This window comes from Gossypium hirsutum, chromosome D05 (genome assembly GCF_007990345.1).
Source record: "Gossypium hirsutum isolate 1008001.06 chromosome D05, Gossypium_hirsutum_v2.1, whole genome shotgun sequence".
Classification (NCBI taxonomy): Eukaryota; Viridiplantae; Streptophyta; class Magnoliopsida; order Malvales; family Malvaceae; genus Gossypium; species Gossypium hirsutum.
This window is the reverse complement of record NC_053441.1, coordinates 11,017,669-11,044,254: the sequence shown is the minus strand read 5'-3', so window position 1 is coordinate 11,044,254 and position 26,586 is coordinate 11,017,669. Positions and strand designations below refer to the sequence as shown.

Below are 26,586 nucleotides of genomic sequence, written 5' to 3'. Positions count from 1 at the left end.
CTTAAAAGATATTTTGAAACCTAATCTTAATTCGACCCGACACATAAACATCTCTATTTGTGTGATTACACACTTGTTACACTTAAAGAACATCACGAACTATAGTTTATTGAAACTTGTTGAATATAATTTTCCGGATCCATTTCTTTTCAACCGCAACAATGTCAAATTAAGCCCCAAAATTGCTAATGGAAAGGCCTATCCTATGAAAAGTTCATAATATAAAAATCTTGAAACCCAAAAGAGTTATCCAATCCATCAATAGTCCAACATGTTAATGGCCCAACAGCTTTTCTAATCCTAAAAGGCTATCACCGTCCGTTTTAACACACCAGAGCAATCGATAACCGTTGATTCCACATTCTATTCTGAGACAGTATATACCGTAGCTCAACCACGGCAGTGACTGAGTGGCACTTCCGTAAATCTATCCCTTAACTCTAAAGCATTTCTTCTCTTTCTCTCTCTCTCTCTCTCTCTCTCGCTCTCTCATTCATATTTTGTTGACGTAGACACACACACAGAGGAGCTCTGTATTTCTCTCTATCAACAGCGTGATCTCGATCTAGAGCTTCTTCTTGTTTAATTCTTATTTTCAAAGATGGTGAGTTTAATTACTTGATCTGTTTGATTCGGCATTAGATCTGGTTCGACGCCCCTTCGATTTGCACCCATTTATCATTTTTCTTTTTTAATTTATGGAATCTGAAGTGCGAAGATTTTTGAATTATGTTTAATTCGAGCTTTACTTGCTTTGCAACGTCGCCATTTCTTTTTCTGTTATTGTTTTGAGTATTATGCAGCTGAGCCGGAGAGTTAGGGATTTGAATAGAATTGAGATCTGGCGCGTGATTTTCTTTGCGGTTTTCTTTTCTGAATGTTTGCATATGGATCCGGCGATTTAGAATTGACCTCTTATTGGATGAGTTTGATTTAAGATCTCTTGCTTGGCCTTCTGCTAATTGTTTGTTTGTTTGTTTTTTGCTTTGGTGCTTTGACAGCCACTCAGACTTGAAATTAAGGTACGTGTTATTCGTTTCATTTGAGTTCAGTTTTGTACACTGATTTGATCTTCTTTCCATTTGTACGAGTGTTCTGTAAATTGTATGGTAACATTCTTAATTGTGATGTTTTGATCAGAGGAAACTTGCTCAAAGATCAGAGAGAGTAAAATCCGTAGATCTCCATCCTACTGAACCATGGTAATTTCAACCCTTCATTCTGTTTCATATCTATTTGAATATTAACCTTTCAAGCTTCGAGCCGAAATATGATATATTCTGATTGTTATTGAAGGATTCTAGCAAGTTTGTATTCTGGAACTGTCTGCATCTGGAACTACCAGTCACAGGTGCGCAAGTTTTATATTTTGTAATCTATATAAAATAGCCGTTAAAGTTAGAAGTTTTACCCAGTTCCATGTTAGTTAAATGGTAGAGCAGGAAAATAGATGAATAAGTGGATATATTTAATGTTAGATTAGCATCTGAAATTTAGTTAAATAACTATCCTATTTGCTTTTTTTGGGGGGTCACTTTTTTCAATAATATATTTTTTTAGTAAAAGAAGCAATCTTGAAAAGTTCATCACAGAGCTTGATTTTATGTTACTCTTTGAAGCATTGTTTCCACCTTCTGTCATACTGCACTTCCTTGGGTGCTGTGGGGTGCATGGATGAAAAAACCGGATTGGACTGACTGGTTCAATTGGGAACTGGAGGCTTGGTCCGGTATGGTGCATGGAACCAGATATTGGTTGAATCAGTAATAAACGTATTCAACCTGTAAAACCAGTTTTACATTTTTCTATTATTTTTGTAAATACCATACTATTAACTCAATGCATATTTTATTGATTTTTTACTTTATTTATTTCTTATTTAACATTAAATGTTATTATAATTAAAGACTGGTCGGACTGGCTATTGGAGTCTTACCAGTTTGGTCCTGTCCAGTTTTTAAATCCTTGGTGGTTGTTATGTGAGAAACTAGCGTTGACCTATCAGATGATTATTTTCCCTTAAAAGAATATCATGGTGCTCAATTAGTTTAAGGGCCAGTTTAGCATTGCCTCTAAAACGCACTTTTGAGATGAAAGCATTGCTAAAACAAGATGCTTTTGAGCTTTTCAAAAGTGCTTTTGGGACCAAAAATGCTTTGCAAAAGCACATTTTTAGCCAAAAGCAGAAGCGGAAAATTTTAGCTTTTGCTCAAAAGTGCTTTCTGACCCAAAAGCACTTTTGAGAAGCAATGCTAAACTAAGCCTAAATTAACCTTAGTCCATGCTGATCTTTGTCCATTCAGCTTGATCCAATGCTTTTCTCTATTTGAAGGATGTAGAGGCACTTAATTCTTAGTCTGGCTCATCTTGTGGATATATTTCCATCTTTTTTTCATCCCTACGAGCCATGAATTTGACCCCATGTTTACTGTAATATTCTAAAATGAATTGAATTGCGCTCCATATGTTTCTCCTTAACCCTAAATCTTTTCACTGTATAACTCCGACATGATTCTATTTTATGATTAATGTATTATTCTTAGCTTCTTTTGAGTGCTATTTGCAAAGCTTTAAGCATATACTTTGCTTAAATCTAATGAACATAGGAACATGGATCCTTTTAGCTCTATGTATATGGCCAGTCCAGTACCTGTAAAATTAAAAAAAAAAGAAATTGAACGATACCAGTTTCATTTGCACTTTGACATGCTTATTCAAATATAAGGCTATAGAAATTATTTGTAATTTCATGGAATCTAATCGGTATAAGTTTTTGAGCTTAACATGTTATTTAAGTCGTATTAGGCTTATTTTGAACTTTTTGTGCTGTTTGGATTTTCACTTATTGATTAGTGTTAACTTGCTTCACAGACCATGGCTAAGTCGTTTGAGGTCACTGAGTTGCCAGGTATGTTATCTGTTTTTGTGATGACTTATCTTGGTCTGATGATACTGTTTTTCCATTTCCATATGCTTTGTGGTAGAATTATTATCAGTCTCTAAACTCAACATCTTGCATTTGCAGTTAGGTCAGCAAAGTTTGTTGCACGCAAGCAATGGGTTGTCGCTGGAGCTGATGACATGTTTATTCGTGTATACAATTACAACACCATGGATAAGGTCAAAGTATTTGAGGCACATACCGATTACATTAGATGTGTCGCTGTACATCCTACTCTTCCATACGTTTTGTCATCATCTGATGATATGCTCATAAAACTTTGGGACTGGGAGAAGGGTTGGGTGTGTACTCAGATATTTGAGGGACATTCCCATTATGTCATGCAAGTGACCTTTAATCCCAAAGATACAAACACTTTTGCCAGTGCATCTCTTGACCGTACCATAAAGGTATAAAGGGCCTTTCTATTTGTAACTCTTTCATTATATCTCTACTTCATATGGTATAGCCATGCTAAGTTTGCCTTGGCTCTGTTTGAAATTCTAGATTTGGAACCTTGGCTCCCCCGACCCAAATTTTACTTTGGATGCCCATCAGAAAGGTGTAAACTGTGTTGATTACTTTACAGGTGGTGATAAGCCATATCTGATCACTGGGTCTGATGATCACACTGCTAAGGTAAGCAGCTACTATTTGTATTCAGTTATCTTTTTCATCTTAAATAATTTTTGAGGGAACTGTTCACAAATAAATCCGATGGATCAGGTATGGGACTACCAAACCAAGAGTTGCGTCCAGACATTGGAAGGCCACACACACAATGTTTCTGCAGTTTGTTTCCATCCTGAACTTCCAATAATTATTACTGGTTCTGAGGATGGGACAGTTCGAATCTGGCATGCTACCACATATAGGTAATTCTTGAGATAGGAAGTTGAGGAATGAAGAGGAAACTTGAATTGTTATGCAGGAACAGAACCAAATTACCCCTCTCAATTTCTAGTGCCCATTTGTTTCTTGACTGGGCTTATTTTATCTGGTTCTCTTTCTACATATTTATCTAGCTTCCTCTTTGTTACTCATCATTCAGATGGATGTAGAATTCACAGTCTAGAGCCACATTAGTGCACTATCATTTATATTTCTTCCTCATTTGCTTGACACTGCAGTGTTTTCTTTGGATATTTTAATTTTAATAGTCTTTTATGCATGCTATCTTTGAATTCTTCAAGTTTTTGTTTTTCTAACCAAATCATTTGTGATCAGGCTTGAAAATACATTGAATTATGGTCTTGAGAGAGTTTGGGCAATTGGATATATAAAAGGTTCACGAAGGTAATTACTTTTGGTTAAATGATGCAACACGTTTATTATTTTTGGGTTGTTTATTACTACTTAAATACTAGAAATTTTTCTTTTGATCATTAAATGCTTGAATAGGGCCTTCTAATTAGTTTAGATTATGTCTATGTGCCCACTGAAGGTGAAAAAACAATTAATTTAGATTACTTGACCTGAGTTCTTTAGTTGTATGTTTCTTTTTGCGTTGATTAGTTTGCATGATACTTCTTAATCTGCTATGCATAAAAGGCTAAGATTACCCTACAATTTTGTCTTGCAGGATTGTGATTGGGTATGATGAAGGAACTATTATGGTGAAAATTGGTCGTGAAGTTCCTGTAGCAAGTATGGACAACAGTGGGAAAATCATTTGGGCTAAGCACAATGAAATTCAAACTGTGAATATTAAGAGTGTAGGAGCAGATATTGAGGTAAATGTATTTATTGTAAAAATATTTCTCTTTCTGCATTCATGGTGCGACTTTCAGTACAGGAATTTTCATCTTAAGATGCTTTTTGCTTTGTTTTTTAGGTTACTGATGGAGAAAGGTTGCCCTTGGCTGTAAAGGAATTAGGGTCATGTGATCTATATCCTCAAGTGAGTTGATGCTTTCTAGCCTTATTTAAATGGTTTTGAGCATACGATTAAGTTTCACTCCTAAAATTTGTTGATTTATTCTTTTTGTAAGATGTGTTTATGTTTGGATTCGTTGGATTCTTGCACAATCAGTTACCCTCATTCCTTTCTTCTTGTTGTCAGAGCTTAAAGCATAACCCAAATGGTAGGTTTGTTGTTGTCTGTGGAGATGGTGAGTACATCATATATACAGCATTAGCATGGAGAAATAGGTCATTTGGTTCGGCATTGGAATTCGTTTGGTCATCTGATGGAGAGTATGCTGTCAGAGAAAGCTCATCAAAGATAAAAAGTTTCAGCAAAAATTTCCAGGTTTTTACTATTTTTTCATTTATATGGTTTCTTGTTATAAATGGTATATTCCTTAGTATAAGAAAGGTTGTGTCCATGCAAACTTTGTTTTCACTTGTTGAAAGGTATGTTATACGCAACATATCTATTGCGGCTGGAGAGATGGATTTAAGAGTATGAATAAAATTTTGGGTAGGGAAGGGATTTCAATTCTTCTGATATTTTTTGTTTTTTTAACTGACAAGAAATTCTTCAAGTTTCTATAATTCTGATTATTAACTTTTCATATTCTAGTGGTTTCCTTTATGATTGTTAAGGAATTTTATCTAATACGATGTTCAAGATTCTTTTTACAATGTGGTGGTATTGATGGGGATTTAACATTTTCAGGAAAAGAAGAGTGTCCGGCCAACCTTCTCTGCTGAGCGTATTTTTGGGGGCACTTTACTGGCAATGTGCTCCAATGATTTTATTTGTTTTTATAGTTGGGCTGAATGCAGATTGATTCGTCGGATTGATGTTACCGTTAAAGTAAGCTAAAATAGCTCCGTGCATCCCATTTGCTTCTTCTTGGCTACATTGGATCCTAAATGTACTTTTGTTTATGTTACTGAAATTGTTAGAATCTTTACTGGGCTGATAGTGGTGACTTGGTGGCAATTGCCAGTGATACATCGTTCTATATCCTAAAGTACAATGTAAGTCACCTTGTATAATCTGCTTATTAGATCTGCAAAATATTTTGCACTGTGGACTCTTCTTTTGTCTGTTAAATACATGCATGCTTTCATGCGGACATACAGAACTGAATTTAATATTTTAATGTTGCAGCGGGATGTAGTTCAATCATACTTAGATAGTGGAACACCAGTTGATGAACAAGGAGTTGAGGATGCATTTGAGCTTCTTCATGAAACCAATGAACGTGTCAGGACTGGGATATGGGTTGGGGACTGTTTCATTTACAATAACTCTTCATGGAGACTTAATTACTGTGTTGGTGGAGAGGTATTTGTGTTCTGCTTATCCTTGCCTTGGAAGTGTTCCATAGGTTTAAATGCTTTGGTTTTTTCAAGTTCTGATGGTTTCATTTTGACAATAAATGGTTTTAGGTCACCACAATGTTTCATTTGGACCGTCCTATGTACTTGTTGGGATATCTTGCAAGTCAAAGTCGGGTGTATCTGATAGACAAAGAGTTTAAGTAAGTCAGCAAGTCATGGCTAATTTTTACATCTAAATTGCGCGTTAAATTTTGTTTTGAAAATACATTATTAACATCTGTTTGCCCTCATCCGTGTCATATGTTACAGTGTAATGGGATACACGTTACTTCTCAGCCTTATTGAGTACAAGACACTTGTGATGCGTGGAGACTTGGAAAGGGCCAATGAGATTTTGCCTTCAATTCCTAAAGAGCACCTTAATAGGTTTGTTGTTGTCTGTTCTCAAAAAATTTCCTTAATAGCCACTGCCCAAAATTTGGTTGGGGACTTGGAATTTATTTCTTCTCCTTTCCTTTTCTTTTCCTTCATTCCCACTTAATTTGAATTTTTGGTTTGTGTTAGTCATTCATGCCCCTTGTGTTTGGATTTGTTTCCATTTATGGTAATACCTCGGTCATATCTGTCTGTTGAGAAACTTAGAATTCCATATCTAATCTGTATCCATAAGTAGCCGACTAGAAGGCTGGTCCTTTTATCTTCCTGAAAGCGTTATATTTTAAAATTTTATCATGTTCAGTTTCTTTGTTTCTAAGTTGTGTTGAAATATTTCTTGGATTTAGTTAACGGTTTGTTCTCAATGGTAGTGTGGCTCGTTTCCTAGAATCACGAGGTATGATAGAGGATGCTCTAGAAGTTGCTACAGACCCTGATTACAGATTTGAGCTTGCCATTCAGCTTGGTAAATTAGAGATTGCCAGGGTAAGGAATTTGTTAAATTAATTTTGTGTTTGTAGTACAACTTCATAGATCTGTTCTTTTCTTGAATTTTTGAGTAATATATTCCATGTTGTATTAAGCTTTTGACTGTGCTGTGTAACAAATTTTTTTATCCTCACTCTTGTATTCATTTTTTTAAAGGAAATAGCTGCGGAAGTTCAGAGTGAGTCTAAATGGAAGCAATTAGGAGAATTGGCTATGTCCACTGGAAAGGTGTTGTATATTCTCTAATTTGTTTCAGTGTCATTTCTCTCTGTTATGATTTTTAGATCTTGATTTCCCCATCACCTATCTTAGTAGGTTTTTTCTTGCTTTTTATATTTGTCTCATGATGTTCTAGCAAGTCACAATGTGAAAATATCCAATGTTTTATCTTCCTCTTGAATGAAATCTCTCTTAAGGATGTAGGAATAGACAGCTTTACCTTTCAGTAAATAATTTATCAATTTGTCTCTGTAGTTTATTAACTGTAATTGAGATGTACGAGAAAAACCTTGTCATGTTTTCTTAGTGTCTTTTTAATTCTGGATGTTGTACACTGACATTTTCCAATGTGGATTTTGAATATTATCATGTGCGGTAGTTGTTTGTTTTAATTAAGCTATGTGCATGTCATATGAATTGTTAGTCTCAGATAATTGCTTCCTTGCCTGTTTTTAAATCTTTTATTCTTGTTAATTATACTAAACTTGTCATTTCAGCTAGAAATGGCTGAACAATGCATGAAGCATGCAATGGACCTGAGTGGTTTATTGCTGCTTTATTCCTCATTAGGAGATGTTGAAGGAATATCAAGACTTGCATCTCTTTCCAAAGAGCAAGGGAAAAACAATGTTGCTTTTCTTTGTTTATTCATGTTGGGTAAATTAGAGGATTGCCTTCAGCTTTTGGTGGAAAGGTATTTCCTTATATCAAGTACCAGAAATCGTAGACTGCCATTCATGTTATTATATTTATGGATATTGAAGTATTCTGTTTACAGTAATCGGATACCTGAGGCTGCTCTGATGGCGCGATCTTATCTTCCAAGCAAGGTTTCAGAGATAGTAGCAATCTGGAGAAGAGACCTCAACAAGGTTAGTTGCCCTTATTTGTTTCTCTGTTTTTTTTATGCTTTATTCTTGATAACGGTACATAACCTTCTGTTTGTTTTAATTCCTCTTTTTGATTTTCTGTATAGTTTTTACAAGATTCAAAAAGTTGCATGTCTATAATAAAAATTATGAAGCATTCCTCTTCCTCTGCTTTTCCTTTAATCCATGAGTCAAGCATGTCTCAACATTGCCCCGAATACCATTGGCAAAATATCTATTTACCCCTTGTTATCCCAGAGTAAACTAGTATAGCTTGACTTCTTTCCTTTATGTTCAAGATAATGGTTATTACTATTACATAGCATCTTGGTACTTTTCTGGAAAAAATTGGTATGAAATTCTGCTTATAGAGCTTTTGCATCTGAAGGCTAAGAAAATTACTCTTATCCTTTCTTTTCTTTTTTTAAAATAATGTACCAGTAATGTACTGCTGAAATCGTAAGTCGGAATCTGTTTTTTCTAATAAACCAATGGGGCGTGGAGCATTTGGAGTCTTTTTTATTTGCACCCTAAGGGCAATAACATGTAATTTCTTTGTATCCTTTCGACATGAATCTATTGGACTTCCATGTTTCTTGTAGTCATACTCAAAACCACCTGCCCTGACATTTTATTACTTGTTTTGTTTAACAGTATAAACTGTAAAATGACGGTTATTTTTACATTATCTGCAGGTTAATCCAAAAGCTGCTGAATCTTTGGCTGATCCTAGAGAGTATCCAAACTTGTTTGAGGATTGGGAACTTGCTCTTTCTGTTGAATCTAAAGTGGCAGAAACAAGGTATAAAAAATTATTCCTTTTTCTTTTATTGTTATTTGTTACTATTTTCTAGGCAATTTTGTCAAACATTATTCCTTTTTGTTCAATAATGTTACCGCTTTTATGGATAAATCATTTCAGAATCCAGTTGTTTGGTCATTTTTGGTTGCGCTGTAATTTTTTAATCACTTTGTCTTGGTTGCAAAGCCTCATGGTTGACACATCCGGTTTTTGTCTCACATAGATATGCTATTTACTTTCAATTGGTTTTTAGGGGTGTTTACCCCCTTGCAGCGGATTATTTGAACCATGCTGCTAGATCGAAGATGACACTTTTGGAGGCTTTCAGAAACATGCAAATTGATGATGAGGAGCCTCTTGTGAATGGTGTACTTGATTATGAGGTATAGAATCCATTTGTATCTGTTTTTTCTTTTAAGTTGGCGACATTTTGAAAAATAGGAACTGCTTTGAGTGGTTCAGGAGTCTGGTTTGATTTTATTGTCTGTCCTTTATTTGGTGGGCATCACAGGCTGGAGAACCAAATGGGCATGGTCTGAATTCAGAGGAGCAGAATGGAGAAGATGGTAGCCAAGAGGAGCCTGTTGTTGTAGATGCTGATTCTAACGATGGTGCAGTACTCGTTAATGGTAACGAGCCAGAAGAAGAGTGGGGTACGAATACTGAAGGAACCCCGTCAGCCTAAAAGCAATTGGTTGGGGCAGTTTGAAAATCGAAATTTTGTCTCTGGTGATTAATTGTTTCTAACATGCCATCTCTACCCTCTTTCTATTTTGGACTTCTCTGACTCATTTTTTGTGATTTGTTTATTGGACCACTAACTAACACTCTACCACTAACTGACTTCTAAACAGTTTTCCTGAATTGTTTTCATCTTTCTCATTATTTGGAATTTGATACATGTTCTCTGCTGGTTGCAAGTATCTCCTTTATTTTTTGTATTGACAACTTTGTGCGCCAAACTGGGCAAGATCAAGTTAATATGATACCTATTGATATTGACTAATATGAGGCTCATCTAGTGGCGATCCATCCTTCCCTGTAACTATTCTTATCTATTTTGTGTTTGCCCAATCAATTTTTTGCATTCTAATATCAAAGTATTATTATTTTGGTATTCTGAATAACTGTAGATCATTAATGAGAGCCTTAAATTTTGTTATATTCTTTTGGATGTGGTGTTTTTGGCAGTTCTTTGTTCTGTCATCCCTTAATTCTTACTTTTTACCATTTTCCTTCATGTTGGCAGTGCTTACACCAGATCACTAGGTTTCATGAAGACATTCAGTTTGAGCTCCATTCAGCATGTACTTAATGTGAGAAACTTTACTACTACTACTACTACTACTACTACTACTACTACTTGAAAATGCATTTTTAACCATACCAATTAGAAACATAGAATTCATTTGACCCATGACTTATTTTGGTTAGGGCAATAAACATCTTCACCTTTACGGTGAACCTCTCCAGCTTCTTGTATCTCTATTATAGTATTTGTTCCCTTCCAAATAAAAGTAAATGGAGTGCTTCAATAGGATAGGAGTTATCGGTCAAGATTTACCAGTTACAGTTTATTTCTAATTATTCCGGAATAGAATTAGACATAAGTAATTATTTTCAAAGTGGGGTCCCCTTTTGTCATTATTACGGTATTAACTTCTTATTTTATCAGCAGATTTCAAACTAGAAGCGGGAAAGATGTGAAATATAAGGGCTGATTGTCTTTGCATTCCCGATGATTTGGATCCCTCAAGCACATTGAATTTTGGGATGGAACATATACAAGTTATTTGGTTAGCTTTCAAATTATGACTTTAGTTGCTTGTCTTAAGTTTTAGCATATTCTTTCTGAGGCATTTGGTCCTAAAAAAAAATTCTTGTGCCATAGTGAGTGTAGAAATAATTTGAGAATTTATTGACGATTCCCCAATTCAGTGCATTTTATGTTGTTTTTAGGCACTATTTTTTGGTCCCTTCTTGAGGCCTCGACTCTTCTGGTTGGTTTTTTTGGGGATTCTCTGTTTTTAGTCTCTTCATATGGAACTTGTACTGTAAACGTATTTCTACATAAAACGCATACGGTTGTTCAATCACAATCACTACTATTCTTGCCCTTCGTCCTCCTGTGCTGGTCTTATAGCACAGCTGTCCTGTATGTCATTTTAATGGTTTCAAATCAAACCTGAAATTTCCTATTTTATACAAGATGTCAGAAGTTGATAAGTGAACGTTACTAAATTCGGGTTTCAGATGTTTTGAATATTAAATTTTCAAATACGATACATCTTCTGGAATTTCTCTTAAAAGAATGATAATTTAAATAAAAAAGTGAACTGAAGCTGTTCCGTCTAAAACACATTGGGGACTTCAATTGTATCTACGACAGGACGTCCCGGTTGAGATGGGAAAAGAGAATGCGAGTCGTATTCTTAGCTGTGAATTGATATATGGGGATAGGAAGGGAGAAAGTTGAGGTGAATGTCCTCATAATTGGGACAGAAAGAGCCAGTGTTGTCACAGAGGGAGCTAGAGGATATTACAGATTGATTCTAAATGCAAGTGTTTACCTAAATATGTAGAAGAGGATGAGGAGCTGTCTACATTTGCATTGAAGTTGAAGGATGCTTCCATGGTCTAAGAGCTTCATGCAGCTGTTGTTGCGAAGACACCAGAAAATTCTCCTAAAGCTTCAGAATGCTGAAAAAGGTATCCCCATTAGATCTATCTGGTTTGTCCTGAACTTGCCATTTGCAGGCAGTACTTACCTTTGTTGGAGGAAATATCATAGTTGGGTATGCTTATTCCTCTGGTTTTCTTTTTGGTGCCAATCCTGGAACTAAGCAATTCCATGATCTATCAAGCTGACTGTTAATAAACCTGTGCCCTTGGCCTGGGATGAATGTGGAATTTTAATGTCTCAACCTCTAAGCTGTTAATATCGTAAAAATTTTCCATTTCTCATAGGATACCCAGAACTTTCAATATTTTCAATTTCTCATCTCATGAAATATATGTTACCAATTTTTCGGCTTTGGCAATTAAATATTTGAGATTATTGTAATATATAGTAGGAAGCTAACTCAGAAATATCAACCATAATAAATGGAAAATGTATTAAGAGAATGAAATAAAATGTATATATAATTCTCTTAAATTTATTTTCTTGCTTGGTACAGGAAAGAAACAATAATACCTCTCCGCTTCAATTTAGAATTAATTTAGGCTCAAAGGCCTTAGTGGCCGAATAATATTACTAAGTATTTTATAGTAGCTAATTTTACTTCTAGTGGAATAAGAACCAGTAGTTCTTATTGTTTTGCGAGTGTGTCAGAAAAAGAAAAAGACTACTATATATAGAGAAAATAATGGTATAATTCTTAACATTAACTAAATGTAGAGAATACATACATATACATGTGTGCGTGGTATGTGTATGTGTATGTGTATATGTATAATTTATAGCTGTTGGACTACAAGAATTCAGCACGAAGTTTGCAACATCCTCTAGTACAGTTGAAGACAGCTACATTGGATGAATTTTTAATGCTAACATGCGGAGACGAAAGATGAATAACCAAAACTAATTCCTCGAGCTGCTAGCAGAGCCTCGCCACTGTTTTCCATCGCCATTCTTCCGGGTCCACCGACCTCATTGCCAGCGGCAACTCATAGTCCTTGGGCTCGGACAATCCCTTTATTACCTCCTGAAAATCCCCTTGCCTCCATTAGCAATGTTCCTATCTTTTTTATCATTCGGAGTTGGAGGTCTACAGTTAGTTGTAGTGATAATTGTGCTCAATCCATGGCCCGCCAACCTTAATTCCGGTAAGTAAAAACTTCCTCATTTAATCAAATTTCTTCTTATATCCATAAACTGTTTTTCTTTTCCAAGTTTCCATATTATTTCTTGAAAACTACTTGAATTCCTCTGCTATCACAAAGTGCAATAACATATTATCACGAAATTTTGTTCTACATTTCGTGTGTACCTTTAACATATGATAGAATTAATAAGGTGTTATTCAACCTTTCATTTGATAAAATTTTCTATTGTCGTTTATTTCAATATTTTTTAAAGCTTTTTGCACTTCGCAATTTAATGTTTACTACATAGACGTTGAGATTAAGAATTAGTTAATATTCTATTTATTATTATAGTAATATTTTTATACTTCAGCAGTTCTATTTTGGTAACTTATTAATGTTGGAATACTCGATCCCCTTTTCTGATAAGAAAGAAAATAAAACTACTAACATTTACTTTTATATAGAATAGGATAAAGTTTCCGAAAGTCTTCTTGTCTCTCCCAAATCCCAATCTTACTTGCGAGTTACTTTACTTTAATTTCCTAAAATAACCCTATCCCACGCAAGTAATCCTCTCTAACCAAAAAAAAAGAGCTTCATAACAAAACAAAGTTGAAAGTCCCCTCTTTTCACCGTTCAATTTTAGTTTTACGCCCCCTCCAAAAAAGAAAGAAAAATCCTGTAAAAGTCTAGGGTTTTCCTAAATAACGCTTCCTCCTAGATCCTACTCTTTGAAAATAAATAAGAAATCTATTTTTTTCCCTTGTATTTCAAGGCTCTTTGGGTTATTGATTTCTCTTCGATTTTTAGGCGATCGGTTTTGAATTTGGTCTTTGCTTCATTACAAAGTTTGCTTCATCTTCTCTTTTCCTTTTTGAAGTTTAGTCGAGTTGGTTTCGGTCCGCAATAACGTGATGGCTACGACGGGGGAAGAAGAGGTGGAGTACGAGAGTGATGCAGAGGAGGTGAAGCGTTCGCTGGGTATGCGGAGGAGAGAGGCGGCGAGTGACGATGAGGAAGGTGAAAGGGAAGAGGTTAATAACACTGAGGGGAGGATGGATCGGAAGGCTGGGATTCTGTCCGATGAATCCGATGGTCAGGGCGGTGCTGCAGATTATGATGATGACGAAGAAGAAGAATCAGACTTGGAAGAAGACGAAGTAGTAGAAGAAGAAGTATATGATGAAGAGGAGGAAGAAATTGATGAAGAGGAGATGGAGGAAGCAAGGAAAGGAGAGTTGCAAGGGAATGTGGAGAAAACTGTAGAAGATGTAAAAGACGCACTGGTGGTTGATGAGAGTAGGAATGTGGATGACGGAGTGGACATTAATAATAATCATGTAGGAGAGGAAAATGAAGAAAAGAAGGAAAATGAGCCATTTGCTGTGCCGACTGCTGGGGCGTTTTATATGCACGATGATAGATTCCGAGACAATGTTGGCGGTCGTCATAGGTCTCCATTCTTTTTCTTTAGCTTTTCTGGGTCTAAATTGCCATCTTAACTAATAACATGACTAACTTATAAAAAGTAACTTTCAATTGTCAACATACTCTTTCTTATACTGGCAATGCCATTACAACTACATGCAATTTTAATAACTATGGTCCAAATCTTTATTTATATCCACATTTTTCATTGATATGTGTGCAAAGACATACGTTGTTTATAGCGTGTGCATATTTTGTGAAGATTAGCAGTATAATCCAACTGTTGAACCCAATTACTTCTTTGTTTCCATTGCTTGATTTCTGGTCTTAATTTTATCTTTTTGCGGTTCGATAGTCACTATTGTACTTAGGTTTTTTTCTTTATACTCTTAGGCTTGCATTGCCATGTCCTTGCTCTGCCTTTTCCGTTAAAGCTTTTACAAATGTTTCTAAGTCGTGTATCAACTTGATATGTCCATTTTAGGCGAACACATGGTGGAAGAAAATTGTGGGAATCTAAAGATGATAGGAAATGGGGACATGACAAATTTGAGGAGATGACATTGCAAGAAAAGCATTATGAAGACGTAAAGGTTTTGTACATTTCCAACTTGCAGGAAAAGTGTTCATTTCCTTTCTTAATATCATTTGATCCTTTCCTTTTTCCCATTTAGATTATTTTTTTTTCTTTCACATTCAGGGAAGATCTTCTAGAGGTAGATATCGAGCTCGGAGTAAAAATACAGATCCAGATAGTGGTTATCCTAGGGGAAGTAGGACCAAAGCATTGGGGAAAAGTAATAATCAGACCCATGCTTCTAAGGCTGTAAGGGGGAGAGGACCTAGGGGGTATGAACCTAGTATGAGAAAGAGCAGTCAGGCAACTCCAACACTAAACAAATCGTGAGTATTCATATGCACATTTATTTTGTTCAATTTTCTATCTCTTCCTACCATGATTAAGCCTGCATGATTTTGAATTAGTTTAAATCTTTTAGTTCTGGGAAGCCTCTTGAGAGAACTTCACAAACCAATTCAAGTAGAGCTCCACAAACAAATGCAGACACTGCATCAGCTTCTGCTAGGAAACATATTGTTGAATCAAGCTTGAGTTCTGCTTCTCCACCCTTTTATCCTTCAGGGTCTTCCAACAAAGACATTACTTTAGCTCAGAAGAAGGACGTGCAAGCTGGAAGCCTAAGCAGGAAGCTTCACCTTTCTGTTACGGATGAGAATTTTTCTGTGTCACAATCCAATTCATTACAAGGGAAGAATGTACTCGATTCTCTCAGCATGGCAAAGCTTTATATAGATGATTCCAGCACGTCCACTTCTGTGAAGCCTTTAACCAACCTGCAGATGCTACCTTCAGGACCTTCATCGGGTAATACTGGTCAACCCTCTCAGTCCAGGGTACAGGGTAGAGGTGTAGATATTCCAGGACCGAAGGCCTATCATCCTGCTCCACATCAGAACCAAGTAAACAGAGTTTCTCCACCAACACAGGTGAATTCTGTTCAGGGAAATCCTGTTCATGGCAGGGCTATCTCTTCTGTACAAGCAGCTGCTCAGCAGTTGGGCCAGCATCCTGGTATTGGGTCTCAAGCTTCCTCTCCTCCAAAAACAGCTATGTCAGTCAGTTCCTATGAATCTGGAGAGGTTGAATCGTCAGAAACAAGTAAATCCAAGGGTGCATTGGTGAGCAAGGGAAAAAGCAGTGCTCAAGGAGCTGGAAGGGGCTCTTTTCTATATGGTGGAGCTCAGATTATGGGAGCTACTGGGAGTATTGCTGTTAACCATGGTGATCAAAACTTTCCTGCCTTTTTGCCTGGTAAAGCTTTTTATGTGTTTAGTTCGTTAATTGTTTATCTAGATAGCAGCATGTACCAGAAAAAGTAAAATGTAGAAGGGGAAATCAGCTTGCCTGGAACCATGCATTGTAAATACTGGGTCCAATTTTGTATGGATCTAGTTTTCATCTGAGTATGGATAAGACATCAGATGGAGTTTTGATTCCTGGCAAGGAGTTGGTTTTAATTGGGATATGCTCTTTTCTTTCCAGGGTTGGCTAGAGATTGGAGCTTGTTTGTCTTTGAAATACTATTAAGGAATAGCTTTTATTTACTGGGTTGCTTATATTCAGTTCTATTATTTTATATCTTCTCTTCAATATTTCTATTCTTTCCTCATTCCTGGTATTTAACTTTTTCTAAGCTCAATTTTTTGATGCTTTTATCCCCTGAATTATCAACATGCAGTTATGCAATTTGGGGGTCAGCACCCTGGTAGCCTTGGTGTTCCTGCTGTTGGCATGGCATTCCCTGGATATGTTGCCCAGCCGCAACTTGGAAGGGGAAATTCTGAAATGACATGGTACAGTAATTCTTTTCCCTGTAGAACACCCCCCCCCACACACCAAAAATGAAAAAAGAACTACGTCTGCTTTCCAGTGAGAAATGAGGGTCATCTTGGTTAGTTCTTTAACTGCCAAATTGATTTGCTTTTGAGAGAAGTCACCTTTTAATAATGCAAAATAAGCTCGGTTATGAGCCATCTTTTAAGGCTCCCCATTCATTTCCAGATAATCCTTTCATGGCTAATCTCATTTGCTATAGATTTTGACAGTAGTGAAAGGGTTAGGATTGCTTAGAGCTTGGACATTTACTTGGCTACCATTGCAATGCTAAATGCCTCAATTGATTGCTTATCCTTATTATTTTATTCTGATTAATTTATATGTTGAAGCCAAAAGGATTAATGAGTTTCATGTTCTTGTTTAGGCTGCCAGTATTGACAGGTGCTGCTGGGGCTCTAGGGGCAACATATTGTCCACCTTATATTGCAGTTGATGGTTCTTATCATGCTCGTCCATCGGGACAGATATCTTCAACTGGAGCCTCAAGGTTTGTGGCATGACTCAACCTGTGTGTTTTTAATAGCATTGGTTCCCATTGTTTGGGAGGGAAATATTAGCTTCCAATTGTCTTGGAAACTGGAAGCATGCAATATTTTGCCTCTTTATTGTCAGGTTTGAAGGTTAAGATCTGGTTGGAATGTTTTTGCAAGAAACCCTTTAATCAGCATTAAAACATGATTAAGCTCAGCTGTGTGTTTTAGCTATATGCATTCTTCTGTTTATTCAAACAAACATGGCTGTATCTTCATTTTTGTAGAATCCCAATCACTATATTTGCTGTGACATGTGAGACCTTTTGGAAGATGATTGTATAATTGGTTTATATAGAAGATAGAACTATTTACTTTTCACATAGATTACTTTAAAACAGAATATAATTATTGAAGGATGTTTTAAAACTGTACTTATTAGTTTTGAAGTTCTTGTTAATTTATTTTTGTAATAGCGCATTGCTGCCTCTCTTTCTTTTGCAATGTTTTCATCTGTAGATTGTTTGATGGTCAAAGCTGTGCACTCTTAAAGATAGATATTCTGCAATTTACCTTACACCTGCAGGTGTATGTGTGTGTGTGAGAGAGAGAGAGAGAGAGGAGGGTGGCAAAAAGTACATGAAATATGAGATTACATACACTGTTACTGGTTATGTTCTATGCTATTTACTAGTTAAACAGTTGCTCATTATCACTGCTTGCTGATTGTTTATTAATATTTAATTACCCTTTGCAGTAAAGAAAATACTTCTAACAAGCCAAATAACGAATGGAAGCCTTCCCAGAGAACTGGTAAGCAATGATTTTGCTGTTATTGGTGGACTTCTGAACTTTGGTAGTTAAATAAAGTTTTTCCCGTGCAGAGCTTAGTGATGAATTTGGGCAACGACAAAATAACCCAAATAAACAGCCTCGCAGGCAAGTTGAAAATCGTAACTTCTTTTCTCTGGAGGGTTGGAATTTTTTTTCTTCATTCTGCATCTGTTAAGCCTCTCGAATTGTTTTGTTATTAATATCCATGCAGATATTCAGAAATGAGCTTTAGCAAGTGATTCGCTTATTGAAGATGGAGCCCGTCCAAATAAAAATTGATGAAGGTTAAAATTTTTCAAAAGTTTTTATTGTCTTTGTGGATGGTTGGAATTTCTTATTCGTGAATTACTTGGTGGTGCAGGCCTTTCTTTCAGGCCCTTTGTGTTCCCCAGCTTTTGACCTGGACCACTTTGGGCTGCAACTTGTTCCAGGATAGTGTAGGTAAATCATTGCTTCATCCCTAGTTAAATGTTTTGCTTATTCTGATTGGGATCTAAAATCTTATGTTCTTTAGAAGTAAGTTATTACTCATTAGCCTTATTATTTGATGTTCAAAAGATAAAAATAGAAACAAAAATAAGTAACTACGTAATTAACTTGTCTGCACTTCCCCCTCCTTCCAGTAAGAGATTGAAGATTTCTTTTGTCACTGGCACAGGAGGATTAGGTATCATCTGTGCAGTTTTAATGTTGGTAACATTTCAGAGACTGTGGCATTGATTTAACATGGCCCTGTTGGCATTTCATCTGTGTTGAATTTTTTTTTTCTGGCGTTTGTGCTTAAATGAGTTCCGATCTGTTCATTATGTGCAGTACTTATTCCCTCCCATTAATTGGAGGTATCATTTTTCTTTCATTCTACAACTGAAGTCTCTTTCTCTTGCTTCCAATTTTGTTCTGGCAGTTATATATGACAAGCGCCTGCTCATGCTGCAGTCAGTTCAAGTATGGTAGTGTGGCTTGACGGGTGGCATTCGCTTTGTTTAAATGTGCGGTATGAATATAGATATTAGAGAAAAATAATCTTCTTTTTCTCTCAGTCTGACTTCCACTGTAAAATTTCCTAAAACTGCTATATTATAATTTCTGGCAGGTTTTTCTTGTGGCTCGAATTTCTAATGAAGCTTCTGAGAGGTTTTAGGCGGGCTTATTCATAAGAAGTATGAACAAGAATGATTGTGCAGCTGCTGTTTGCTTGATGAACCTTAGTTTTATTGTTATTATTTCCTTCTTTTTTATTTGCACAGATGGTGTTATTATTTCTCTTTGGTGAGCACGCTTGCCTGGTTTTGAGAGTACGTGATCAATGTTTGAGATTTTGAAGGCTGATCCATTGCACAGCTTGGTTCTGCTCTTGTTCGGTGGATTCTTTTAATTTTATGAGTGCAAATCATTTTGAAGTTGGAAGATCTTTTTTTCTTTATTTCTTTTTTACGTTAATACAACGGAGGTTATATTTGGAGATAGTGGAAGAGATTGTTGAGATCAAATCCTGAAGAACTGGAGTTTAAGAATGTTTTGGTGCGTGGTAGGCAGAAATTAGTAAAAGAAGTTGCGCCTGAGGTAATATAGTTGAAGAGCTAGTTTTGCTTTTTTTGATCTTTTTATCCATTGAATTAAAAAATGGTTCTACATAATACTTATGTCATCTTTCTCTTTCTTTATGATTTTCTTTTTTAAATGGATAAATGACGCTAGTGGGACCCAGAGTTTGGTGAGCCTTCATCAATCAAAGCATTTGCAAATCTTCTTAAATAAACCTAACGGCCTTAATTATTAATTTAATCCACCGACAGCTCATTGTGCAAATATTCACACAAACTACAACTATTCTACGGCTTCTTCCAACAATTGCCCGTCATAACGTTTACCACCGTCCGATTTATATATACGTCATCTCGTAGAGAGATCGAACCATCCGCAAAACAACTGAGCTTTACAAATTTATCGTACTGTTGGTTAATGGTTATACAGCCTCCCTCCCATCCTTCAAATATTTTGTTCTAAGGTCCCCTTTCGCTCGTGTTCTATGGCACGTGCGATCCGTTTTAAAAAAAAAAAACCTTCAGACGGTTCTCTCTCTCTCTTAAGCCTCCCATATTTCTCAATATGCAATATTTATTTAATTTTTTTACATTTTTGAACTCTGTTTCTCCCGTTCTTTGCAACTTTATTGCTTAGTGTAAGCTTGGAAGTTAGATCAATCAATAATGGAGATCAGATATGAGAAAATGTAGTGATAACTTCATTTTCTTTCGACTCTTTTAGTGTAAGTTAAACTCTATTTGCTTTTTTACGTTTACTTTTTAGATAGATATTTTTCTTAAATATATGTGATCTCAAGTTTCAATGCTCTGCTTTTACTGCTCTTAAGTTCCTGTAACTGTTAAAAGTTTGATTCTAGCTTTGGTTGTCGACTGCTAAGTTAGAAACGCAAAGATGCCATGGTTGTCGAGAAAATGTAAGAAAAGAGAATGTGGTATGTAATGAAATTGAAGACCTTTTCTTGTGCTTTTTTTTCTTAAAATATGTTTGGTTGCTGAGAAAGTAAATGGAATGAGGGGAAAAAGGATCTGCGCTTATTAAGAGTTATTGAATCTAGCTTTTCATTTGCAATATTCTGATTGGTCCTAAGAAACTGTTACTCAATGAGTGCAAACAGAAAGTTGGAAATAGTTTCTCTCTACACATTGTTCGGTAGGAAATAGATTAATCGATTTTTCTTTTAGGATGGTTTAATGTTTCATGAACTTTGAAGAATGTGAATTGCTTCTTGATCAGTTTCTTGATATTTATTGCCTTGATGTTTTAGATACTGAGTTACAAACAGAGGTATTTGATTTTTATCATTTGATTTAGTTCTTAGTGCAAATTTTGATTGATTTCTAGGAAAGTGCAAGTAAAGTTCAGGCTTTTTTAGAACATTACGATATTTTTGAAAATTTTTAACTTGGTTCTTTATCCGTTGATCGTTTCATATACTTTTTATTTTTAACATTGGTAACTTCCACGAATTTATATTCTTTTATCTTTTACTTTTCTTGCTTTAGATGTTGAAGCTGTTGTTCGAAGAACATCAGACCTGAATTTTGTTCATTGATGTAGGTTTGGAGTTTAGAAACCTGTATAATATACTTGTAAGCATTTTGGAGCTACAGGAACGGACAGAGACCTTTTACAAATTTAATCTTCATCTTTTCTTCACCTATGCCAACTTTGTGTGTGTGTGTGTCTCTGCATATATTTTCTACTTCTGTTTCTTTAATTTTTGCATTAGATATTAATCTGTTACCCAAAGAACATCAAATCTTTATTTCTTCGTTAATGTAGGTTTGGAGTTCAGAAACCTGTAGAATACGGTAATTGTAAGCATTCTGGAGCTAGAAGAACAGACACAGATCGTTAATTGCTCTTTGTTTTTGGTATTCACTATGATAAGAAGAATGTTGATTTAGGTTGTCAGAAGTAGCTATATCCCTCAGCTAATGGAGGAAAGTGTCAGCAAGGTACCACCGTCACTAAGGCTAGGGAGCTTTAAGTCCAGTCTTTCTGGAAGATCTACTCCAAAGAGTTCTCCTACATTTCGGCGACTGCATTCAAGCCGAACTCCAAGAAGAGAAGCAACAAGTGGAGCTGGTGGCATTCAATGGTTTAGGAGCAATCGATTAGTTTATTGGTTGCTTTTGATTACTCTTTGGGCTTACCTTGGATTTTATGTACAATCCAGGTGGGCTCATGGTCATAAAAAGGAGGAATTTTTGGGCTTCACTGGTGATCCAAGAAATAAACTTTTGGATGCTGAAAAGAATGCACGACGAGATTTGCTTGCTGATGACAGTTTGGTAGCAGTGAATACTGGAACTAATAAAACTCAGGTGTCTAGTGATAGAAAGTTTAATGTGATTTTGGCCAAGAAAGGGAATGAAGTCTCATCAAGGAAGAACAGGAGTAAAAGAGCAAGGCGTAATTTGCACAAGATGCGTGGTAAACCGAAGGAAAAAATGAACAATGAAATTAGTGACACCGAGGATCAAGAACAGGAAATTCTACTTACAAATTCTACTTACAGATTGCTTGTTGGTCCATTTGGATCAGTGGAGGACAGAGTTCTGGAGTGGAGTCCTGAAAAGCGGTCTGGAACATGTGATAGGAAGGGGCATTTTGCACGCCTTGTTTGGTCCAGAAGGTTAGTGTTGGTATTTCATGAACTCTCAATGACTGGGGCTCCGATTTCAATGATGGAGTTGGCAACAGAGCTCTTGAGCTGTGGAGCCACTGTATCTGCTGTTGTTCTGAGTAAGAAAGGAGGACTTGCGTCCGAGCTTGCAAGGAGAAGGATCAAAGTGCTTGAAGACGGAGCAGACCTTAGCTTCAAAACTGCAATGAAGGCAGACCTTGTGATTGCAGGGTCAGCAGTCTGTGCATCATGGATAGGTGAGAAATTTATAGGAGATTTTTTTTCTTAAGTTATTGCTTATGCAGATATGAAGAGCAACCATGATCTGATGTAAGGTTGCAGCATCTCGAGTTCTGAGTCATCGTGCTTTGCTTAAATGTGATGTGTTGGTTTCAGATCAATATATTGCACATTTTCCCGCTGGAGGAAGTCAAATTGCTTGGTGGATCATGGAAAATAGAAGAGAATACTTTGATCGGTCAAAGCTTGTTCTACACCGGGTGAAAATGCTTATTTTCTTATCTGAATTGCAGAGTAAACAGTGGCTTACCTGGTGTCTAGAAGAAAATATTAAGCTGAGATCTCAGCCTGCTCTTGTTCCACTTGCTGTTAATGATGAGCTGGCTTTTGTAGCTGGCATTCCTTGTTCTTTAAATACTCCATCTTCCAGTCCAGAAAAGATGCTAGAGAAAAGGCAGTTGTTGCGTGATGCAGTAAGAAAAGAGATGGGTTTGAAAGATAATGATATGCTTGTGATGTCCCTAAGTAGCATAAATGCTGGAAAGGGCCAGCTCTTCCTTCTTGAGGCAGCACACCTCTTCATCGATCAGTATCCTTTGCAAACTGGTTCTGAAGTTAAAAAATCATTGGATATCAGGCATGATCATTCTACCTTGGGTGTAAAGCATCATTTAAGGGGTTTGGTTTTGAAGTCAAGCAACGGTGATTTATCTTCTAGAGATTTGCGGACCAGAAACAGTCACAGAAGGAAGATGCTGTTTGATAGCCAAGGAACAGAAGAACAAGCTCTTAAAGTTCTTATTGGTTCTGTTGGATCTAAGAGCAATAAGATATCTTATGTTAAAGAAATTCTTAGATTTTTGTCTCAGCATGCAAAGTTGTCAGAGTCTGTACTCTGGACTCCTACAACTACACGTCTTGCTTCTCTATATTCAGCAGCAGATGTTTACGTCATGAACTCCCAGGTGACAGATCATATATGGTTTTTGATTAAATTAGCATAGATGTGCTCTTATTTCTTCTACATTTTATTGCTAATCCTTTTTGGTTTTCTTACATTTCAGATGGAATATTTTGCATATAATCAATCCTTTCATCTGATTAACTATATCTTCCATATAATTAATGTCTTTGCTGGTATTCTTCCATATGATTGAAGCAGAAAATTAGCACTTATTTACTCTTCCATAGATTCATTTTTTGCCTCATCTGATCAAGACATTGCTGAAATTATCCCATTTTACAGTTAGTGGTAGAGTTTGTGCTCATAGTGCATATAAGTGTTTTGATATCGTGTTGTTTCTATGTGCAATTGTATGGCAAACTTTTTGAATGAAGGAAAAAAGGAAGTTGTATTTCTACTGCTATGCTGTTGATTAATACAACACACGAAATTGCAGAAAAGAGATATGGCCATAAAAGTAGCAGTATTTTGTCTTATTGTTAGCAGGTTATAAGTTTAGACTCAATCCTCTCTTTCCCTCGTACCAAAGTTCACAGATAAAATTACAAGGTCCAATTTCTTGTACATTCAAAAATTTCAAAAGCCTTGAAAGTGTACACAGAATTACTGGTGTGAAATCTCTTCTGCTTTTGAGCAGTGAGTTGTCACCAACATTATGATAGGGATTTTTCAGGAACTTTTCGATCTTCTCATAGCCTTTGGTGTAGACTTCAACATTATGATAGGCCTATGGCAGCACTTTGACTCATTTTTTATGGTGGTGATTAGTTACTTGATTACAGTCCTGAATGATTTAAAACTAGTAGAAACTAGAACCAAAATCTCTCTCACATCTAAATGGAAGTGTGATATTTTTCTTTGTGTTAAAACTTTATGATATTATTTTCAAACTTCCTTTTGGTGTTCTCTTTTTAAACTCTTGAACCATTTGGACCGACAAAAAAAACTCTTGAACCATTTGGGCAGTGCTTAATGTGGATTTCTTTCCAAGCATTTTCAAGCAAAAAAGGCCTCTATCTGATGCTAATGGTTTCGATGACTGATAGCCAACTAACTAGAACTTCGATAAGGAACACCTTACCAAGCATATGTTAACCTGGTTTAAACATTTTTGCATGAGGAGTTGAAATAAACTTAACGAGGGAATTTCATCATCTGGTGCTAGAAGCACATATTATTGTTGTTTGCTGGGTCATGCCTTATCAAAACATTACTGGTCTTGGATTCCATGTAGCACTTAAGTTTCTTATGTTATTTCTGGTTGTCATTGTTTCATGTTTTTGTTACGGAGATGAGAAATCTATGTGATTTCAACAGATTGATTTTCTTCATGGAAACAACATATAGGATATTGGCAAGATTAAAACCTATAACTCTGGTTAATTATGAATCTCAATTCACATTCTAATTACATTCAACCTAGTTAACACTTATTTATCAAGTTTTAGGTTTCTTTTCGATTAAAGGGAAACATGTATTGATGCCTACATTCTGTTTACAGGGACTAGGAGAAACATTTGGGAGAGTGACTGTTGAAGCAATGGCATTTGGTCTTCCGGTAAGAAATCATTTGTTTATGCCTGCATGTGACAGCTTTTGTTGGGTATTATATTAAGGTTGTACTAGTGAGTGATAACTTCTTCTCTATAGGAGTATCTCCTGCTACGTATTAATCACAGATTCAATGATTCCATTGGTTGCATGTCCTAGTACGTGAAGTTCCATTCTAATTGCTTTCATCCTATTCTTCCTTACAACCGCCCTTTGGAAAGTCCAACATATGATATTTGTTTAGTTTCATGTGTCCATACATCATGCAAATTTTATCTGTGCATGTATTTCCAAGCTTAATGGCATGCATATAGATTATTTAGAATGTGTTATATCAGTTTGACCACATGAGTATGAACTAAGCTAACTCTAGACAATTATACGAAGGTATCTCATAAATGATATTTTCCATATCGAGATCAAATAAACTTTTTTACTTGTAAGTAACATTGACTTGAATAAATAAATGGCAAAGGTAAATAATGTATATTTAGAAACTTTTTGGTCATGGAAGCTAGACCTTCATAAGCAGTGTCTTTACTTTCGCAAGCACTTTGCCTATGATTTGCGTGGATCTAAGTTAATTATCACTTAAAGTTCAAGGTGATTCAAAATTTGGGTTTATTGCATAAAAAGATAGATGCTCGGTTTTCTTGTTATATTGACAATTGATTTTCTTTACTTCGATATACGTGTATATATGAACTGGGCACAGGTGTTAGGGACTGATGCTGGAGGCACAAAAGAGATAGTTGATCACAATGTGACAGGGCTTTTGCACCCTATGGGTCACCCAGGGACCCAAGTTCTTGCCGAAAATCTCCGGTTTTTGCTCAAAAATCCGTCTGCAAGGAAACAAATGGGGATGGAAGGAAGAAAGAAGGTAGAAAGAAATTATCTAAAGAAGCACATGTACAAGAGATTTGTAGAGGTTCTGACCAGGTGTATGAGAAGCCGATAGCATCCTATTGTGTCTATTTTAGGTACACCACTCTCATTCTTTTATTTATTTTCATTTCTTAGGAACTTGTCTATCAGTCATCTGCAACCCCCTGTCATTTGTCGTACAATTTCTTTAGCTACCTTTTTTCCTGTCAGGAGATGTGATATTGCCTTTTAATTCAGTTTAAAGACTTTAAAAGCACATAGAAACAATATTCAACTTTGTAATCTCTCCAATGGTAAACTCCTTTAAAAATATGTTTATATTTTGGTCAGAATATACATAATTGTATGCATATCATACAGACAGCTTGTTGGAGATTTACTTAACATGTGTTGTGGTACTATAATAAATTGAAAATTTATCAAATTCTCTTTGGAAGATCAAAATCACGACATGGTTTGGTCGATCAATTTTGAAGAAAAAAAAAATTATAGTTGATTAATCGAATATTATTTATGTCATTTATCCCATAGAATTTTACTTGTTTAAATTATACATAAATGAGTTAATTATTCAATTCCGTCTTTATAATACTTAATTTTGATGCTAATAGTTTATTTAGTTCTACGATTCTTTTCTTATGTTATTATTTAAATTTTTATTTAGGTATCACGAGTCAATCGAACATTAGTTCAGTTGGACTAGTACTTTATTTGTTTTTTTTCTTACATTTAGTAATTAATTCCTTCATTGTGGGTACTCTTTGAAAAAAAAGAGGTAAACAATTAATCACAAAATTTGCTCAATTTCCATAAGCAAAG

General features: G+C 35.8%; 3 protein-coding genes across 11 annotated transcripts; all 3 read left to right on the top strand.

Moving 5' to 3' along the window:
• Nucleotides 1-395: 395 nt before the first annotated feature.
• Nucleotides 396-11,082, top strand: LOC107944309 (coatomer subunit beta'-2). 3 transcript variants are annotated; one of them, XR_005913877.1, is made up of 26 exons: nucleotides 396-604; nucleotides 1,002-1,022; nucleotides 1,141-1,202; nucleotides 1,297-1,351; nucleotides 2,872-2,908; nucleotides 3,026-3,351; nucleotides 3,449-3,580; nucleotides 3,668-3,816; nucleotides 4,169-4,237; nucleotides 4,524-4,674; nucleotides 4,776-4,841; nucleotides 5,004-5,192; nucleotides 5,562-5,702; nucleotides 5,795-5,869; nucleotides 6,003-6,179; nucleotides 6,284-6,375; nucleotides 6,485-6,601; nucleotides 6,982-7,096; nucleotides 7,256-7,327; nucleotides 7,816-8,012; nucleotides 8,097-8,190; nucleotides 8,883-8,989; nucleotides 9,243-9,372; nucleotides 9,501-10,030; nucleotides 10,239-10,305; nucleotides 10,665-11,082. XR_005913877.1 is itself a non-coding variant. In XM_041093697.1 (26 exons), the coding sequence occupies exons 1-25, from the start codon at nucleotides 602-604 to the stop codon at nucleotides 10,256-10,258; spliced, it is 2,739 nt and encodes a 912-aa protein (XP_040949631.1). In that variant the 5' UTR covers nucleotides 396-601; the 3' UTR covers nucleotides 10,259-10,305; nucleotides 10,668-11,082. The 3 variants fall into 3 exon arrangements, 2 of the variants coding, with proteins under 2 accessions (XP_040949631.1, XP_040949632.1); XM_041093697.1 differs by having other exon boundaries at nucleotides 9,501-9,642; nucleotides 10,668-11,082; XM_041093698.1 differs by having other exon boundaries at nucleotides 9,501-9,642.
• Nucleotides 11,083-13,231: 2,149 nt separating this feature from the next.
• Nucleotides 13,232-19,356, top strand: LOC107906501 (protein MLN51 homolog). Of its 5 annotated transcripts, none has more exons than XM_016833511.2 (13): nucleotides 13,232-14,252; nucleotides 14,712-14,820; nucleotides 14,928-15,130; nucleotides 15,226-16,058; nucleotides 16,486-16,600; nucleotides 17,008-17,130; nucleotides 17,871-17,926; nucleotides 17,998-18,052; nucleotides 18,159-18,231; nucleotides 18,309-18,388; nucleotides 18,852-18,936; nucleotides 19,041-19,107; nucleotides 19,195-19,356. In XM_016833511.2, the coding sequence occupies exons 1-9, from the start codon at nucleotides 13,714-13,716 to the stop codon at nucleotides 18,184-18,186; spliced, it is 2,061 nt and encodes a 686-aa protein (XP_016689000.2). In that variant the 5' UTR covers nucleotides 13,232-13,713; the 3' UTR covers nucleotides 18,187-18,231; nucleotides 18,309-18,388; nucleotides 18,852-18,936; nucleotides 19,041-19,107; nucleotides 19,195-19,356. The 5 variants fall into 5 exon arrangements, with proteins under 5 accessions (XP_016689000.2, XP_016688998.2, XP_016689001.2 ...); XM_016833509.2 differs by having other exon boundaries at nucleotides 18,852-18,941; XM_016833512.2 differs by having other exon boundaries at nucleotides 14,712-14,814; nucleotides 18,852-18,941; nucleotides 19,041-19,356.
• A 191-nt stretch (nucleotides 19,357-19,547) lies between these two features.
• On the top strand, nucleotides 19,548-26,087 carry LOC107906502 (uncharacterized). Of its 3 annotated transcripts, XM_041093699.1 has the most exons (6): nucleotides 19,548-20,216; nucleotides 21,053-21,173; nucleotides 21,278-22,381; nucleotides 22,521-23,329; nucleotides 24,830-24,886; nucleotides 25,595-26,087. In XM_041093699.1, exons 3-6 carry the CDS (start codon nucleotides 21,433-21,435, stop codon nucleotides 25,838-25,840), a joined length of 2,061 nt encoding a protein of 686 aa, XP_040949633.1. In that variant the 5' UTR covers nucleotides 19,548-20,216; nucleotides 21,053-21,173; nucleotides 21,278-21,432; the 3' UTR covers nucleotides 25,841-26,087. The 3 variants fall into 3 exon arrangements, with proteins under 3 accessions (XP_040949633.1, XP_016689002.2, XP_016689004.2); XM_016833513.2 differs by lacking the exon at nucleotides 21,053-21,173 and having other exon boundaries at nucleotides 19,549-20,216; XM_016833515.2 differs by lacking the exons at nucleotides 19,548-20,216; nucleotides 21,053-21,173 and adding an exon at nucleotides 20,283-20,426.
• Nucleotides 26,088-26,586: the final 499 nt, after the last annotated feature.

Excerpts from the sequence above, each read along its gene's own strand:
- LOC107944309 (XM_041093697.1), top strand. Across the intron at positions 3,817-4,168 it reads TGGCATGCTACCACATATAG|GCTTGAAAATACATTGAATT; the intron begins GTAATTCTTGAG and ends ATTTGTGATCAG. Across the intron at positions 7,097-7,255 it reads GTAAATTAGAGATTGCCAGG|GAAATAGCTGCGGAAGTTCA; the intron begins GTAAGGAATTTG and ends ATTTTTTTAAAG.
- LOC107906501 (XM_016833511.2), top strand. The coding sequence starts at position 13,714 with ATGGCTACGACGGGGGAAGAAGAGGTGGAGTACGAGAGTGATGCAGAG. Across the intron at positions 16,601-17,007 it reads GGAAATTCTGAAATGACATG|GCTGCCAGTATTGACAGGTG; the intron begins GTACAGTAATTC and ends GTTCTTGTTTAG. Across the intron at positions 17,927-17,997 it reads GAAGCCTTCCCAGAGAACTG|AGCTTAGTGATGAATTTGGG; the intron begins GTAAGCAATGAT and ends TTTCCCGTGCAG.
- LOC107906502 (XM_041093699.1), top strand. The coding sequence starts at position 21,433 with ATGGAGGAAAGTGTCAGCAAGGTACCACCGTCACTAAGGCTAGGGAGC. Across the intron at positions 22,382-22,520 it reads AGTCTGTGCATCATGGATAG|ATCAATATATTGCACATTTT; the intron begins GTGAGAAATTTA and ends TGTTGGTTTCAG. Across the intron at positions 24,887-25,594 it reads CAATGGCATTTGGTCTTCCG|GTGTTAGGGACTGATGCTGG; the intron begins GTAAGAAATCAT and ends AACTGGGCACAG.